Here is a 17992-nt window from a genome sequence, read left to right as displayed (position 1 = left end):
GGCGCTGTGTGGCTGAAGAGCAGGAACTCCAGGAATGTCATCAACGCCAGGCGGCCATGGAAGATGGGGGGGGGCTTGTCGGGTGGGCTCTGTTTCACAGATGAGTGCCTGTCACTGTCTGGTGCTAGGAGGTGAGTGCCAGGCGCGACACCCTGATGCCCTGTGCCGGGAGGAGAAGACCACTTCACCTGACCCGGAAGACCAGGACCCGAGGTGGCTGCTGAGGTCAATGGGCACGATGTCCGCGGTCTGCTGGTCCTGACTAGGAAGGGTAATGATACTCTGGAGTTGGTTTGCCAATTCTCTCCTCTGGCCCTGGGAATGGGTCTTGGATGAAGGTCAGTGTGTAGGTCCCAGATGGGAGTGGTGCAGACACGGGAGAATTCACAGGCCCCTCTAATCAGTGGGGCTTCCCTGTCAGAATGCCCGCTGAAGCTCCAATGCAGAATGGCACCCTGCAGCATCTCTCCATTGTCTCAGCATACCACCTAGCATGTATAGTGACGATGATGATTGAAAACACTGATAATGTGCCTTCCTTCCACTGATGAGCTAACCGCATTAGCTGCAGGCAGCCCCGAGGACACCCCATTAGGCACCCAGGAAGACATCGCTCCTGCACCTGCATCACGCTGTATTTCAGTGCCAGGCACCAGCGCAGTTACTCACACGTTGAAGGGCATTGGGTCATCCTCCCTGTGGTGTTGTACAAAGTAAATAATGGCATGATGGGAAAACTGGTCAACTACTGGGTACAATGTAAGAAAAGCTGACTCCGCATGACCTAAAGCCTGAATAAGATCAGAGAAGGTCAAGCTGATCCGAAATGAATCCGTAAATTCTGATAAGACTAAACTTGTCATAACCTAAAGCAGTCTAAATACGGCAAGATAAGGCCAGGAAGAAACAAATCTCCTCCGACTCTTAAACATTCCATCAAAGGACTGAATAATGATCTGAGTGACGGGACAGAGTCCGGAAAGGTCAGCAAGGTGATGCCTGTTTTATGATATTGCTTATGTTTGCACTTCTGATCGAATTCCTGACCAAGCTGTAGTCACGTAATCCTGATTCTGATAATGTATAAATACTGAGCTGATTCTCTGTGAAAGCGCGGACTTGAGTAGGAATCAGCAGAGACACTCCCTGCTGTCCGACCTCAACTTTCAGCCATAAACTACAGTCTGTTCGTTAAATAAAGTCTTGTTATGTTTTCTGAACGGGCATTGTTGAATCTTTCTACCACAGTCCAGAAGCGGCAAAAATATTGACTTCTACATCTCCATGGGTAGTGCACAATGGTGAGGGCACACCACCCTCAGGTGAGGAAGTGGCAGAGGCAGAGAGGTCCAGGCGACCGACAGTGGGAGCACTGATGGACCATGCCCCCAACTGATGACCAGCCTCTGGTGACGTGCATAAGGGTGGCAGATGCTGGATGCTCAAAAACTGAGACAGAGGAGAGATACAACAGGGGCCATGCATCCACGAGAATGGTGGCGGAGAGATACGCTTCTGATACTTAACATCGGGGGATCATTGCAAAATCCGCCACAGCGATTATCCCTGATAATTGCAACATGCTGCACCCTGCAAAATCGAACTCTGACAAAGAGGAGATCCCAGTAGAGGCTGAGGAGAGTGAGGTAGGTCCCAGGCCAGGGAGGATGACTCCAGTGACAGGCCAGAGGATGAGCCTGGGAACACACAGGGTGAGGACTGCGAGGTAGACGATAGAAACATGAAATGAAAATGAAAATCGCTTATTGTCACGAGTAGGCTTCAATGAAGTTACTGTGAAAAGCCCCTAGTCGCCACATTCCGGCGCCTGTTCGGGGAGGCTGGTACGGTACATTCAGGAGGGGGGGGGGGGGGGGGGGCAGGGACACGTGCGATGCTTTGATCCAGCGAACCTTCAGCTGGGTATCCAAGGCATGGAGGCCGACTCAGACAAGCACTCGCAATCGACATTTCCTCTCGAGCCCAACCCAAAAATGCTGCTCGATACCAAAGCGCTCAGCTGACCAGCCTGTGCAGCATCTGGACAGTGTACAAAGAGGTACCGCCAATCCAGTCTACTCAACTAAAGGAAATGTTTACGTGACTTCATACAAGCACAGAACAGAATCCAAATATTCCTGTAGTGATCTCTGTGTGCGCATGTACATAAGGGGTTAATGTGTAATCAGTAGCATCACATGATCACCAGAAGGTCGGACCAACAGGGGTGTAAAAGAAACCACATTGGGCCTCTCTCCCTCTCTTTTTGGGTGTACTGTGACCAGGGCAGTATCAGATTAGTTCAGATGGTTAGTGGAGTCACATCTAGCGACTGTAGTTAGATTGTTGACCTTATCACTAGTATCAAGGTTAAAGTAACGAACTCACACAATTATTGTTGTAGTTGCTCAATAAACCTTTTGTTACCACTGGACGAGTTTGAGTCTTCTTCATCGAGATTCAGAAGACCTCATCAGTAACCAAGGTTTGAGTCGCACATATTACACCCCGTCATATAGACAGTGTGGGGTCATCAGCCACCTCTTCACGGGGATAGCCCTGGTCACCCAGGAGATACCCATCTAACCTGGCCAGAAGTCACGAACAACCTGGGAGTGCCGCACGATGCACGAATCATCTGAGTTCCCTGGATAATGGACACAGACTTGTGGAATCTGTGTCCTGTAGTCACAAACAATCACCACATGCACTGAAGGGTACCCCTTCACGTTGATGAAAGCTCCTCGCTCTCCCCCCCCCGGCACCCTGCCGGCCACATGGCTACCTCTACGGCACCCTGGATGTGGGGATATCCAGCCATCGCCGCGGTCCCTCGCGCTCTCTCCGCTTGGCTGCCCCCATCTGTCCGGTTGATGGAAGTGTGGGCGTGTCTGCAGGTGTTATCAGCCATGAGCTTGACACGTGTGTGTGTGTGTGTGTGTGTGTGTGTGACTGATGGAGGGACAACGCATAGATCCCTCCCTGAACTCTGAAGTGAACCAGAGGTGTAGAGGTTGAGGGCAACTGTGACCTTCAATGCCACCGACATGGGGTGACCCCTCATGCAGTTGGAGGCAATCCTGTCGCAAAGGGTTGTTACTGTGTCCCCGGAGAGGCGAAATTTCCTGTGGTACTGGAGCTCAGACCATTGCAGGTAATTGGTGCGCTGCCTGTCGACTCTGATAGTGGCATCTGTGCCGTCCCCTTCCGTCTTGGCCTCCCTGCTGGCCCTGAACCAAACTGAGCGTGTATCTCACCTCTTGCAGGATGCTGACTGTGCTCACTGGGCTCCTCGCCCTCATGATCTTCTCTTCTTCTTCGAATGACGTCCCACCAGCTGAAGTACACGGATCCCCATTGAAGCAGATGCAGAGGACCGGTGCTTTACCAATGGTGGAACACTTTCCTCCAATCCCCATGGAGACCTTCCTTTCAGGAAGTCCTGAACTGCTCGAAGTCATGCCTCAAAGGCTAACCAATATCGAGGAAACTCGAGGAAATCTGTATAATCACACAGCTGCGAGCCCTCCCACAGAGAAACCTGCTGCCCCGGGAGCCTTTTGAGGAAATGGGAAAAAAAAAGTACTGGCTGCCCACCCATTTTGCCAGTCCGTTGAAGTAAAAGGTGCACAGGCAGCCCGAAATCCCTGCAAATGGGACTTTTAGCGGCCTGAATTGGTCCTTTAATTGTCGGCGGGTGCGATTCCGATTTGCACCTGTGCCTGTCGAACGTGCACACTCCCGACGTCTTCACTCGCCGTTTAAGTTGCTTCCGGGTCGGGCAGGCGCCCAGCTCAGTCTGGCCACAGAATCGTTCAGCACCGAACGAGGCCAATGGGCCTAGTGAATCCGCGCCAGAGCAGCAATCCGATTGGTTCCGCTCCCGGGTTCCTTTCACAGGGCCCCTGCGACGTTTTTGTTTTCTCTCTTTCGAGCGTTTATCCGTGTCCCTTCCCGAGAGCCGCCGTTCAGAGCGAAGGTGAAGGCTGGGGCCCGGGCGGAAGGGTTAATTCTGCCGTCGGGTGAGCTGAGTGAAGAAGCATTGCTCGCAAGGGAGCACTGAGAGGGGCAGCAACACTGCGAGTGCGGTGACCAACTGGCAGTCGGGTCATTCGCAAAGACCCCCACACTCTTTAACTTTCTTTAGAAACCATCGTCAGCCGTCCAGTAACCTGAATATGAAACACTTATACCATTCAGGCAACTGGGGAGCGAGCAAGCCTGCTGACTTATTTGTCCTTGCACTGGTTCGAATCGGAGTGTATTCACTGCCAGCTTGAGGGATTGCCCAGACAACCTTGACCTCATTATATTTCCATTGCCTTCCCACAATATTTGTTATCTCTTGACCGTTTGGCGCAATATCTTTCTCTCTCATCTCAGGAATATAGTTATCCACATGCAGACGTGAGATCATAATGGCTTTTTCTACACGGAGTTTCCTTCCTGCTTGAATCGTCATTGACCGCTCTGACCCATTACCCATCCTGCTGTTCATGGCCTCCTGTTGATCCTAGTGAAGGTAAACTCCTCTGCCTGTGCTAGTTCAAAGGAAGACTCCCATGGGAGCGTCATCCATAAATTTCACATTGTGCGTGAGGGTGAAAAGAGGCATCGGGATTGATGCCGTTCCTGTTGTCAAAGACGGCATCCACGAGGGCAGCGCGGTGGCGCAGTGGTTAGCACCGCTGCTTCACGGCGCCAAGGTCCCAGGTTCGAGCCCGACTCTGGGTCACTGTCCGTGTGGAGTTTGCACATTCTCCCTGTGTCTGTGTGGGTTTCGCCCCCACAACCCAAAGATGTGCAGGGTAGGTTGATTGGCCAGGCTAAATTGCCCCTGAATTGGAAAAAAATGAATTGTGTACACTAAATTAAGAAAAAAGATGGCGTCCACCAACTGCAAAAGGTGTTGTGTGCCCAGGCAGACACCCCATAGGAAAGGTGGTGGCGTAATGGTATTGTCACTGGAGTAGTACCTCAGACCAGGGTCTGGGGACCCAGGTTCGAATCCCACCACGGCAGATGGTGAAATTTGAGTCAAACATTTGGCGTTTAAAAACAGAAACATGGTCACTGCAGTGAAGCTTACGATAAAAGTCTCCATTTTTATTTATCGCGAAGTAGAAATCCCCATTTTTCAGAAAAGCTGCTCTTTAAAACCCGGAATTAAAATTCTAATGGTGGCCAACCATTGTTGTAAACACCCATCTCGTTCACTAATGTTCCTTCGGGAAGGAAATCTGCTGTCCTACATGTAACTCCAGACCCATTCAAAAAGGGCTCCGTCACCACCGCCTCTCAGATCTACACGCAGCCACGGGGGAAAGCCAGGCAGAATGGCCAAAATGACCCCTGTCTGGAACATGTAGATTTAAAAACATAATAATTTACACTCCATGGGCATTGCTGGCAATGTCAGCATTTATTGTCCATCCCTGATTGCTAAGTGGCTTGTGAGGCCATTTTCAGGGGGCAGTTCAGAGTCAACCACATCGCTGTGGGTCTGGAGTCACATGTAGGCCAGACCGGGTAAGGACGGGAGATTCCCTTCCCTAAAGGACATTAGTGAACCAGATGGGTTTTTAACCAGATGGGTAACATAGTGGTTAGCACTGTTGCTTCACAGCTCCAGGGTCCCAGGTTCGATTCCCAGCTTGGGTCAGTTGGTGTGGAGTCTGCACGTTCCCCCCGTGTCTGGGTGGGTTTCCTCCGGGTGCTCCCGTTTCCTCCCACAAGTCCCGAAAGACGTGCTGGTTCGGTGAATTGGACATTCTGAATTCTCCCTCCGTGTACCCGAACAGGCGCCGGAATGTGGCGACTAGGGGATTTTCACAGTAACTTCATTGCAGTGTTAATGTAAGCCTACTTATGACAATAAAGATTAGTATTATTATAATAATTGACAATGGTTTCACCATTTTTTAATTCTAGATTTTTATGGAGCTCAAATGTGACTCTCTGTCGTGCTGGGATTCGAACCTGGGACCCTCAGAGCATTTACCTGGGTCTCTGGATTACTAGTCCAGTGATAATAGCACTGCGCCACTGTCTCATCAGTCCAAAAATGGGGAAGTCCACCAACTGGTTTAGCTCACTAAGCTATATCGCTGGCTTTTAAAGCAGACCAAGGCAGGCCAGCAGCACGGTTCGATTCCCGTACCAGCCTCCCCGAACAGGCGCCGGAATGTGGCGACTAGGGGCTTTTCACAGTAACTTCATTGAAGCCTACTCGTGACAATAAGCGATTTTCATTTATCATTACTTTCCCACTCTCTCCCACACCCTGTGTAAAAAGTTAAGGGCATGGGGATTAAAGCGTGAGCGGAAACGGAGGTGTAGATCCGTCGAGTAATGGACGGGAGTCTGTGCGAAGCCAAGACAACCGGTTTTGACTCAGACAAATGACCTTGCCCGGTGCCCCACGACATGATTAGCTTTATTGATAAAAGCCTCACATCGACTGTGTACTTTGAACGGTCAATAATTGCACTTCAGCTCTTTCATCAAAATGCAATGAGGGAAAGAAAATACCTCTGCTGCTTTCGGGAATATTGCACTCGCAACGGTGAAATGGTGAGGACAGTGAACCTCTGATAATGGGCTGGAATATCTGCCACTTATACCCTGGTAACCTTTGCAGGCATAGCAATCCGCGGCCGGATAAAGCATTAAAAATAACAAACAGTGCTGTTCGTACGTGACGTTCAACTAAATATCCATGCTCCGTTTAAAGCGTAGCATTTCTGAAGAATCGGCTTTGTACGAAATAAAAATGGAGACTACTTCGTAAGTTTCACTGCAGTGGCATGTTTCAGTTTTGAAACACCGAATGTTATTTTCCTTTCAGGGAAAGCATTGATACAATGGGCCGAGTGGCCATCTTGCGTGATGTTTCAAAGAGAGGGGGGGGGCAAGGAGCAAATTCTTTTGGCAGTGAGAGCTGTCCAAACATGGTTTGATTTTCTCAGTGTTGGGGAGAGACATAGAACATAGAACATTACAGCGCAGTACAGGCCCTTCGGCCCTCAATGTTGCGCCAACCTGTGAAACCCCTCTAAAGCCCATCTACACTATTCCCTTATCATCCATATGTTTATCCAATGACCATTTAAATGCCCTTAATGTTGGCGAGTCCACTACTGTTGCAGGCAGGGCATTCCACGCCCTTACTACTCTCTGAGTAAAAACCTGCCTCTGACATCTGTCCTATATCTATCTCCCCTCAATTTAAAGCTATGTCCCCTCGTGCTGGACATAACCATCCGAGGAATGGTGACTGTCCACCCTATCTACTGTCCATCCTGACTGTCCGCCCTATCTAATCCTCTGATCATCTTGTATCCCTCTACTAAGTCACCTCTTAACCTTCTTCTCGCTAACGAAAACGGCCTCAAGTCCCTCAGCCTTTCCTCATAAGATCTTCCCTCCATACCAGGCAACATCCTGATAAATCTCCTCTGTACCTTCCTATAATGCAGCGACCAGAACTGCACGCAATACTCCAAATGTGGCCGCACCAGCGTTTTGTACAGCTGCATCATGACCTCATGGCTCCGAAACTCAATCCCTCTCCCAATAAAAGCTAACGCACCGTACGCCTTCTTAACCCTATCAACCTGGGTGGCAACTTTCAGGGATCTATGTACATGGACACCAAGATCTCTCTGCTCATCCACACTGCCAAGAATCTTACCATTAGCGCAGTACTTTTAGTCCTGTTGCTCCTTAAAGGGGAAATGAGATAAGCATGTAAAATGCGGGGGGTGCTTGGCAATGGCCTTGGCTTTGGGTTGCTCTCGGAACCAGAATCGGCGCGATGGGCCAGCCGGCTCTGAAACGTGAAGGCTCAATGCAGGAGAAGATAATCCACACTTAATCAGCAATGACCTGAGGTGAGAAGGTAAGCCCTTTCACGTTGCTGCATGGGTGACCCATCACAAAGCCTGTTGACGAGATGATCCCTTTCTTGCGTGCTGCACACGATTTTTGCCTTTTAACCCAGCTCTTGTCACAACTCCGATCTAAACTGCTGATGTCCCCATTCTCCATTTTGCTGGCCGATGGACTCTCGTACGTAGAGTGTAGACCGTCTATGAATTGCAGGTCCCATCATGCCTGGCAGCCTTCCATTATGCCTAGACTGGAGATGCTGCGCAGTTTGGCTTGTGACCCTCTTGAGGTTGATGTTCCGATCGGCGTTCCTTGCTCTCCAAGAGCCGATAACCGGCACCTGTGCCCCTTGGCCCTCCATGGGCAGATTAATTTGTAATTCAGCCCCGTACCTCTTGCAGTTTAGTACACTGTATTCCCTGCCCGCGATGCAGCCTGCTCTGCTTGGGAGAGACTAAACACCGGCTGGGTGAGCGCTTTGCGGCACACCTCCATTCGGTTTTGAAAATTTGGCGCTGAGCTTTCAGCCAAGTGCCATTTTAGTTCTCTCTCATTTCCACTCTGACCTCTAACTTTGACAAAGGGTCATCTGGACTCGAAACGTTGGCTCTTTTCTCTCCCTACAGATGCTGCCAGACCTGCTGAGATTTTCCAGCATTTTCTCTTTTGGTTCCTCTCTGACTTTGGTCTCGTACACTTCTCTGAAAAAGCTCAACACAGGCTCGAGGATGAAGCCCAGGATCACTACTTGGTGTCTCCCAGGATGAGCATTCAAATCCACATTGTACTGGCTGCGACCAGCGAGTTATAGATTTGTGACACATTGTTCCTTGGAGGGGTCTTTCAAACAATTCTTAGGATCGTAAATCTTGGGGGGGGAAAAAAAAGCCTGGGCAACTCCCGTGTGATGGTCCCCAGAGGAAAGAAAGTCCTGCATTTATGTGGTGCCTATCACAATCTCAGGATGCCACACACTGCTTTCCTGCCAATAAAGTACTCTTAAAGCTTAGTCATCCAATTAACGTAGGAAGCATCCTCTCTGGCTGCATCACAGCCTGGTATGGCAACTGCTTGGCCCAGGATCGTAAGAAACTACAGAGAGTCGTAAACACAGCCCAGTCCGTCACACGAACCCGCCTCCCATCCATTGACTCCATCTACACCTCCCGCTGCCTGGGGAAAGCGGGCAGCATAATCAAAGACCCCTCCCACCCAGCTTACTCACTCTTCCAACCTCATCCACCGGGCAGGGGATACAAAAGTCTGAGACCATGCACAAGCAGGTTCAAAAATAGCTTCTTCGCCGCTGTTACCAGACTTCTGAACGACCCTCTTATGGACTGAGCTGATCTCTCCACCCACCTTCTCTACTGAGCAGTACCACACTTGGTGTGCTTCATCCGATGTCTATGTATTTACATTGTGTATTTATTGTGTGTCCTATGTTTTTTTCATGTATGGAATGATCTGTTTGGACTGTCCGCAGAACAATACTTTTCTCTGTACCTCGGTACACGTGACAATAAACAAATCAAATCCAACCCATTTACATGTGGCAAGCTCCCATCAATAGCAATATAATAATAAGATTGCCTGTTCTCAAGGGCAGCACGGTGGCACAGTGGTTAGCAGTGTTGCCTCCGGCACTGAGGACCTGGGTTCGAATCCCGGCCCTGGGTCACTGTCCGTGTGGAGTTTGCACATTCTCACCGTGTCTGCGTAGGTTTCGCCCCCACAATCCAAAAGATGTGCAGGATAGGTGGATTGGCCACTCTAAATTGCCCCTTAATTGGAAAAAATAATTGGGTACTCTAAATTTATAAAAAAAAAAGATTGCTTGTTCTCCTGGTGTTGGTTGAAGGATAAATGTTGACCAGGAGACCAGGTTGAATGCCCCAGTGCTTAATAGTCCCATGGGACCTTTAATGCCCATCTGAGGGAGCAAACTGTGGTGATATGCATCACTGTAGATAGACAAGGGGTTAATGTAAATACACGTAGACTAGCTAGACACTAGAGGGAGCACCAGAGACATGACACACAGACATTCAACCAATAGGTCAGTAAGATAGGACACAACCAATGGGCATTCACGATACACACAGAGGTGACACTACCACAGGGGGGGCATTACACCAACCCATATATAAAGAGCACAGCACACATGATCTTCCTCTTTCCAGTGGAGACTCTCAGTGAGTACAGACACAGGGTTGATTCAACATCACACCCACCACGTGGATTGTAGCAGACTGGTTCGTCAGTCTGAGTAGCTATAGAAGGATTACAAGTAGAGGCGAATCCGAGTAGGAGAATTGTAAATAGTTTAATAAACGTGTTGAAGTTATCTCCACGTCTGAACCTTCCTTTGTCAGAGTGAACTTCAAAGAAGCAGCTTATGCTATGCCAAGAGCATAACGAGACACAAACTGTGGTGTTATTTGGTTTGTTGCAAACTTACCAATTACCCGACAGGATTGGTAAAACAATCATGTGTGTTCTTTATTTAAAGATAAGACTCCATACATATGATGGTAACTGGGAGGTTATGTCTGACCTGTAGGACTGCTGTTCTGTTCTGTCTGCAGACTCTTGAGGTTATGGCTGGAAATTCCTGGTCGTTAACGCCAGCAGGATCCTCCGGTCTTGACGATGGCGCACCCCCACCGCGGGTCAATGGGAAACCCCATTGACAACAGCGGGACTGGAGGATCCCGCCGCTGGCCAATGGCGGACCATCTCCACCGCGGAGAGCTGAGCAGAAAGCCCCGCCCTTTCTCGGGATTGACGGTGATGGACAGCAGGTTAAAATCCATCCCTACTTGGCTGACCTTAAAGGTACATGCACATCACCACAGACAGGGCCTCGGTTTAGAACATAGAACATAGAAAAATACAGCACAGAACAGGCCCTTCGGCCCATGATGTTGTGCCGAACTTTTGTCCTAGATTAAGAACAAATTCATCTACACCCCATTATTCTACCCTAATCCATGTACCCATCCAATAGCCGCTTGAAGGTCCCTAATGTTTCCGACTCAACTACTTCCACAGGCAGTGCATTCCATGGCCCCACTACTCTCTGGGTAAAGAACCTACCTCTGACATCCCTCCTATATTCGATTCCCGGCTGGGTCACTGTCTGTGTGGAGTCTGCACGTCCTCCCCGTGTGTGCGTGGGTTTCCTCCGGGTGCTCCGGTTTCCTCCCACAATCCAAAGATGTGCGGGTTAGGTGGATTGGCCATGCTAAATTGCCCGTAGTGTAAGGTTAATGGGGGGATTGTTGGGTTACGGGTATACGGGTTACGTGGGTTTAAGTAGGGTGATCATTGCTCGGCACAACATCGAGGGCCGAAGGGCCTGTTCTATGCTGTACTGTTCTATGTTCTATATCTTCCCCCATTCACCTTAAATTTATGACCCCTTGTCATAGTTTGTCCCACCCGGGGAAAAAGTCTCTGACTGTCTATTCTATCTAGTCTCCTGATCATCTTATAAACCTCTATCAAGTCGCCCCTCATCCTTCTCCGTTCTAATGAGAAAAGGCCCAGCACCCTCAACCTGTCCTCGTATGACCTACTCTCCATTCCAGGCAACATCCTGGTAATTCTCCTTTGCACCTTTCCCAAAGTTTCCACATCCTTCCTAAAATGAGGCGACCAGAACTGCACACAGTACTCCAAATGTTTAACAGCTCATTTGTGAGACGACACCTCTAGCAGTGTGGCACTCCTTCAGCATTGCACTGGCGAGTCAGCCCAGCTTACCTGTTCCAAGTCCCTGGAGTGTGGTGCTCTGATAACCGAGTTTTTGCCTCTCTATTGTTTATTACTTACTTGAACATGCTCTTGTTAACCATGACAGTCTGTCGTCAGTCTGCTCGCTGGGAACCCATTGGGTCCCGTTGCTGGATGAAGCTCGGTGGTTCATGAAAATTGTATGGCATTGAAAGCTGCCTCTGTCGGGCCTTTGGAAGTCGAGATGAATTCATGATGGGTTGAGTGCTTCTGTCTGTATGAATAATTAAACTAGCTATCAAGAGTGAATAAAGCAGGACATGGCCCAGATGCAAAGGACAGAATGATCCGAGTAAGGACAAAGAAATAAATGCTTTGTCAGTAACATCAGTGCTTGGATCATATTCACTGTTCCAGAGTTGAACAGCATTGATAATTAGTGCTGCATGTTTTGCTTTTACATTTAAATAAACCTATCTAACATTTGCACCTGTAAAAGACTGTATTTCAGAACCTGATTAATGCATTTTGCTGCTTCCGCTTTGTAGAACGTCTAGCGACGGACTTTGTAGATCAGCGACGGAGTGACCTTGGCAAGTTTGTGTTGGAGAGGAATTTTCCAGATTGTTTATTTTCCCCACCCCAAATCAGCCTTGTTTTTCTTTTCTGATTTTATCATCTTTCCCAAATGCGGGCTTTTCGGGTGGGTGGAGAGTATTGGGATGTTATTTTTATCATTGAATATGTTCAAGAAGCGGCTGGATATAGCACATGGGGTGAATGGTATCAAAGGCTATGGGGAGAAAACCGGATTCGATTTAGACATATAGACATAGAATTTACAGTGCAGAAGGAGGCCATTCGACCCATCGAGCCTGCACCGGCCCTTGGAAAGAGCACCCCACTTAAGCCCACACCTCCGCCCCATACCCGTAACCCAATAACCCCACCCAACCCCATTGGACACTAAGGGCGATTTATCATGGCCAATCCACCTAACCTGCACATCTTTGGACTGTGTGAGGAAACCGGAGCACCCGGAGGAAACCCACGCAGACATGGGGAGGATGTGCAGACTCCGCACAGACAGTGACCCAAGCCAGGAATCAAACCCGCGACCCAGGAGCTGTGAAGCAACAGTGCTAACCACTGTGCTACCGTGCAACCATAGGATATTGAGTTAGACGATCAGCCATGATCGTGATAAATGGTGGAGCAGGTTCAAAGGGCCAAAAGGCCTCCTCCTGCTCCTATCTTCTATGTAATAATAATTTTTTAATTTTTAAAAATTTTATTTTTTTGTTTGTTTTGTTTTTTGGGGTCAGTAAGTTATCATTCTTTTCACAGAATCATCAATTTTCGAGGGTTCACTTGGGAGAGTAGCAGCAGTATATATCTTTTTTTAAAGGGCCTAACGGGTGTGTAATCTTTTTTTTTCCCCTTTAAATCTCTTTGTGAATTCAGATCAGAGGGGATGGAGGCTAGGGCAGTTGCATGCTCCTCCTGTAGGATGTGGGTGGTGAGGGATACCACCGGTGTCCCCGCTGACGATACCTGCGGGAAGTGCACCCAACTCCAGCTCCTCAGAGACGGTGTTAGGGAACTGGGTGTATCCTGACAAAATTTCCACCACATTCTCCTTCTTAATATCAACCTATTTTAGTCTATTAACCTGGTTCACACTGTTCTCATGAGCAACAAGGTCCCTCTCTCTAGTGTATACTGAAGCAAAGTATTCATTTCTGGCCTTCACATCTCCTCAGACTCTGGGCACAAGTTCGCTCCACTATCCCTGATTGACCCTACTCTCACTCTGATTATCCCCTTATTTCTCACATAAGTGTAGAACGCCTTGGGGTTTTTCCTAATCCTTCCTGCCAGGGCTTTTTCACGCCCCCTTCTAGCTCTCCTCAGTCCATTTTTGAGTTCCTTCCTGGCTACCTTGTAACCCTCCAGAGCCGAGTCAGATCCTCGCTTCCTCAACCTTAAGCAAGCTTCCTTCTTCCTCTTGACTAGAAGCTCCACTTCTCTTGTCATCCAAGGCTCCTTCACCTTACAATTCCTTCCTCATCTCAATGGGACAAAATTATTCAGCACTCGCAGCAAGTGCTCCTGAAACAATCTGTTTACTGTTGTGCATTTCCCCGAGAACAATTGTTCCCACTTTATGCTCCTCAGGAGTCGGCCATCTGGCCCCTCGAGCCTGCTCCACCATTCAATAAGATCATGGCTGATCTTTTTTGGACTCACTCCACTTTCCAGCCCGAACACCATAACCCTTAATCCCCTTATTGTTCAAAAAACTATCTATCTTTATCTTAAAAACATTTAATGAAGGAGCCTCAACTGCTTCACTGGGCAAGGAATTCCATAGATTCACAACCCTTTGGGTGAAGAAGTTCCTCCTAAACTCAGTCCTAAATCTACTTCCCATTATTTTGAGGCTATGCCCCCTAGTTCTGCTTTCACCCGCCAGTGGAAACAACCTGCCTGCATCTATTCTATCTATTCCCTTCATAATTTGGTATGTTTCTATAAGATCCCCCCTCATCCTTCTAAATTCCAACGTGTACAGTCCCAGTCTACTCAACCTCTCCTCGTAATCCAACCCCTTCAGCTCTGGGATTAACCTAGTGAATCTCCTCTGCTCACCGTCCAGCGCCAGTACGTCCTTTCTCAGGTAAGGAGACCAAAACTGAACACAATACTCCAGGTGTGGCCTCACTAACACCTCATACAATTGCAGCATAACCTCCCTCGTCTTAAACTCCATCCCTCTAGCAATGAAGGACAAAACTCCATTTGCCTTCTTAATCACCTGTTACAGAATCATAGAATTTACTGTGCAGAAGGAGGCCATTCGGCCCATCAAGTCTGCACCGGCTCTTGGAAAGAGCACCCTACCCAAGGCCAACACCTCCACCCTATCCCCATAACCCAGTAATCCCACCCAACACTAATGGCAATTTTGGACACCAAGGGCAATTTATCATGGCCAATCCACCTAACCTGCACGTCTTTGGACTGTGGGAGGAAACCGGAGCACCCGGAGGAAACCCACGCACACACGGGGAGGATGTGCAGAATACACACAGACAGTGATCCAAGCCGGAATCGAACCTGGGACCCTGGAGCTGTGAAGCAATTGTGCTATCCACAATGCTACTGTGCTGCCCGTGTTGCACCTGTAAACCAACTTTTTGCGACTCATGCACTAGCACACCCAGGTCTCTCTGCACAGCGGCATGTTTTAATATTTTATCATTTAAATAATAATCCCTTTTGCTATTATTCCTACCTAAATGGATAACCTCACATTTGTCAACATTGCATTCCATCTGGCAGACCCTAGCCCATTCATTTAACCTATCCAAATCCCTCTGCACACCTCCGGTATCTTCTGCACTTTTTGCTTTACCACTCATCTTAGTGTCGCCTGCAAACTTGGACGCATTGCCCTTGGTCCCCAACTCCAAGTCATCTGTGTAAATTGATCTTTTTTCATTTTGTTTCTCTCCCAGGAGACTTGACGATCCAAGTTCCGGAAGTCCCCGTGATTGCCATATTTGGCAAAGACGTCACCCTGAACTGTTCCTTCAGCACGGACGTCAACTTCTCCCTGGGCGACCTCAGTGTCATATGGCAGCTCACCGAGACTCGCCAGATGGTGCACAAGTACTCGCTGCGGCAGGACCAGCAGGCGGACAGCTTCGTGAACAGGACGGCGCTCTTCCCCGACGAGCTGGCAAAGGGGAACGCCTCCTTGCTTCTGAGGCACGTGAGAATCGAGGACGAGGGCAGCTTCACCTGCTTTGTGAGGATCGAAGAACACTTCAGCGCTCCCATTGAGCTCCAACTGGCAGGTACGGCGCCATGGTATTGTGACGTCAACAGCCCGCCAGTGGCCCCCGAGCCGACAATGCCGCCATTTTATTGGTTTCAGAAGAGTCTGTGGCCCCTCCCTCTCTGTCTCCAAAATAGGTAGCTGAGCCCACAATATGGAATCCGCTCCCTCCGTCTTATTTTTTATAAATTTAGAATACCCAATTATTTTCTCTCTAATTAAGGGACAATTCAGCCTGGCCAATCCACCTAACCTGCATGACTTGATATAAAGAACGAGAGGAGCAGAGACGTCAATGGAGGGAATTTCTGTGCTTAGGACCTCAGCAGCTGAAGACTGCCAATGGTGGAGGTGTTGGAAATCAGCAATGCAGAAGGGGTCAGAGTTCGAGGAATGTAGAGTTTTCAGAGGTTTGCAAACAGATGGAGAGGAGAACGACTGGCTTGGGGTGGTGGTGATGGTGAGATAGTGGCCACGTCATTGGACGAGAGGATTATGTTTCAATTTCTGGTCAAGTCCCACCAAAGGACCTGGCGGAATTTGAATTCAGTTCATTTTCAAAAACGGGTATTCTCAGCAATTGTGGATCACAAAACCATCACTGATTGTTTTTTTAAAAACCCACCTGGTTGACTAATGCCTATTCGGGAAGGAAATCTGCCATCCCTAACCGGTCTGGCCTGCGACTCCACAGCCACGGCAATGTTCTTGAGGGTGGCACGGTAGCACAGTGGTTAGCACAGTTGCTTCACAGCTCCAGGGTCCAAGGTTCGACTCCCGGCTTGGGTCACTGTCTGTGCGGAGTCCGCACGTTCTCCCCCTGTCTGCGTGAGTTTCCTCCGGGTGCTCCGGTTTCCTCCCTCAGTCCAAAGACGTGCAGGTTAGGTGGATTGGCCATGCTAAATTGCCCCTTGGTGCGCAAAAAGGTTGGGTGGGGTTACGGGGATAGGGTAGAGGTGTGGACTTAGGTAGGGGGCTCTTTCCAAAGGCTGGTGCAGATCCGATGTGCCAAATGGCCTCCTTCTGCACTGGAATTCTATGATTTGATCTTTTTTTGATTTGATTTATTATTGTCAGATGCATTAGTATACAGTGAAAAGTATTGTTTCTTGCATGCTGTATAAACAATGCATACCGTACATCGGGAAGGAAGGCGAGACTGCAGAATATAATGTTATAGTTATGGCAAGGTGCAGAGAAAAGATCCACTTAATACGAGGTAGGTCCATTCAAAAGTCTGATGGCAGTAGGGAAGAAGCTGTTCTTGAGTCGGTTGGTACGTGACCTCAAACTTTGGTATCTTTTCCCTGACGGAAGAAAGTGGAAGAGAATATGTCCGGGGTGCGTGGGGTCCTTAACTATGCTGGCTGCCTTTCTGAGGCAGCAGGAATTATAGATAGAGTCAATGGATGGGAGGCTGGTTTGCATGACGGACTGGGCTACATTCATGACATTTTGCAATTTCCAGCGGTCTTGGGCAGAGCAGGATCCATACCAAGCTGTGATACAACCAGAAAGAATGTTTTCTATGGTGCATCTGCAGAAGTTGGTGCATCTTTTGGTTGTGGGGGTGAAACCCATGCAGCTATGGGGAGAATGTGCAAAGTCCACATGGACAGTGACCCAGGGCCGGGATTCGAACCCAAGTCCTCAGCGTCGCCGTCCCAGTGCTAACCACTGCGCCACATGCCGCCCCTCCCTCCATCTTTTCACCTCTCTTTTCTCCTCTTGGGACAGGCCTCATGACTTGGCTCTTTGACCAAGATTTTGGCCGTGTATTCTCATGGTTCCTTCTTCGGCCCCACCTCAGTTGTCTTTGTCTTATTACTCTTCCACAAAGCTCCATGAGATATTTTAGCACGTTAACGGCTCTGTATAGATGTTTTAGAGTCCACCCCATTGAGCTGACACCTTGCCTGTTCATCGATATGAGAAACAATACCAAGTAGTGTGGTAAAGGCCAATTTGATGGCGGGTAGATGAATGTTACACTTCATGTTGCCCAACACTTCTTAACTTCCTTCACTCCACCTGCGCTTCTTACAACCCCGCCTCCTCCACCCCACCTCTCCCAGCACAAACAGAGCTCCACAGTCCAAATATTGAATCCATAAATTCCCTACAGTGAAGAAGGAGGCCATTCAGCCCATGGGATCACTACCGACCCTCTGAAAGAGCACCCTACCCAGGCTCACTCCCCCGCCCTATCCCCTCAACCCCACCCAACCACCTAACCGTTGGACACTAAGCGACAATTTTAGCTCGGCCAATCCACCTAACCTGCACACCTCTTGGGACTGTGGGAGGAAAGTGGAGCACTCGGAGCAGCAGACACGGGGAGAAAGTGCAAACTCCACACAGACAGTCATCCGAGGCCGGAATCGAACCCGGGCGCTGTGAGGCTCGGCAGTGCTATCCCCTGTGCAGGTGAGCTGGATTGGCCATGATCAATGCGTGCAACGCTGAGGATAGGGAGGGAGGGATTGGGTCGAGGTAGAGTGCTCTTTCGGAGGGTCGGTG

The 17992-nt window shown here is 49.1% G+C and overlaps 1 protein-coding gene across 2 annotated transcripts in view; it reads left to right on the top strand.

Moving 5' to 3' along the window:
- LOC119956814 (CD276 antigen-like) overlaps positions 1–17992 on the top strand; it is a 330224-nt gene that overhangs the window by 137628 nt on the left and 174604 nt on the right. For both annotated transcript variants that reach the window (XM_038784260.1, XM_038784259.1), the window contains exon 3: positions 15150–15491. In XM_038784260.1, coding sequence (XP_038640188.1) covers positions 15150–15491 — 342 coding nt within the window. The remainder of the gene's footprint in view (positions 1–15149; positions 15492–17992) is intronic.

This window comes from Scyliorhinus canicula, chromosome 24 (genome assembly GCF_902713615.1).
Source record: "Scyliorhinus canicula chromosome 24, sScyCan1.1, whole genome shotgun sequence".
Classification (NCBI taxonomy): Eukaryota; Metazoa; Chordata; class Chondrichthyes; order Carcharhiniformes; family Scyliorhinidae; genus Scyliorhinus; species Scyliorhinus canicula.
Note: the sequence above shows the minus strand (reverse complement) of the source record. Positions and strands in the feature narration are given on the sequence as shown.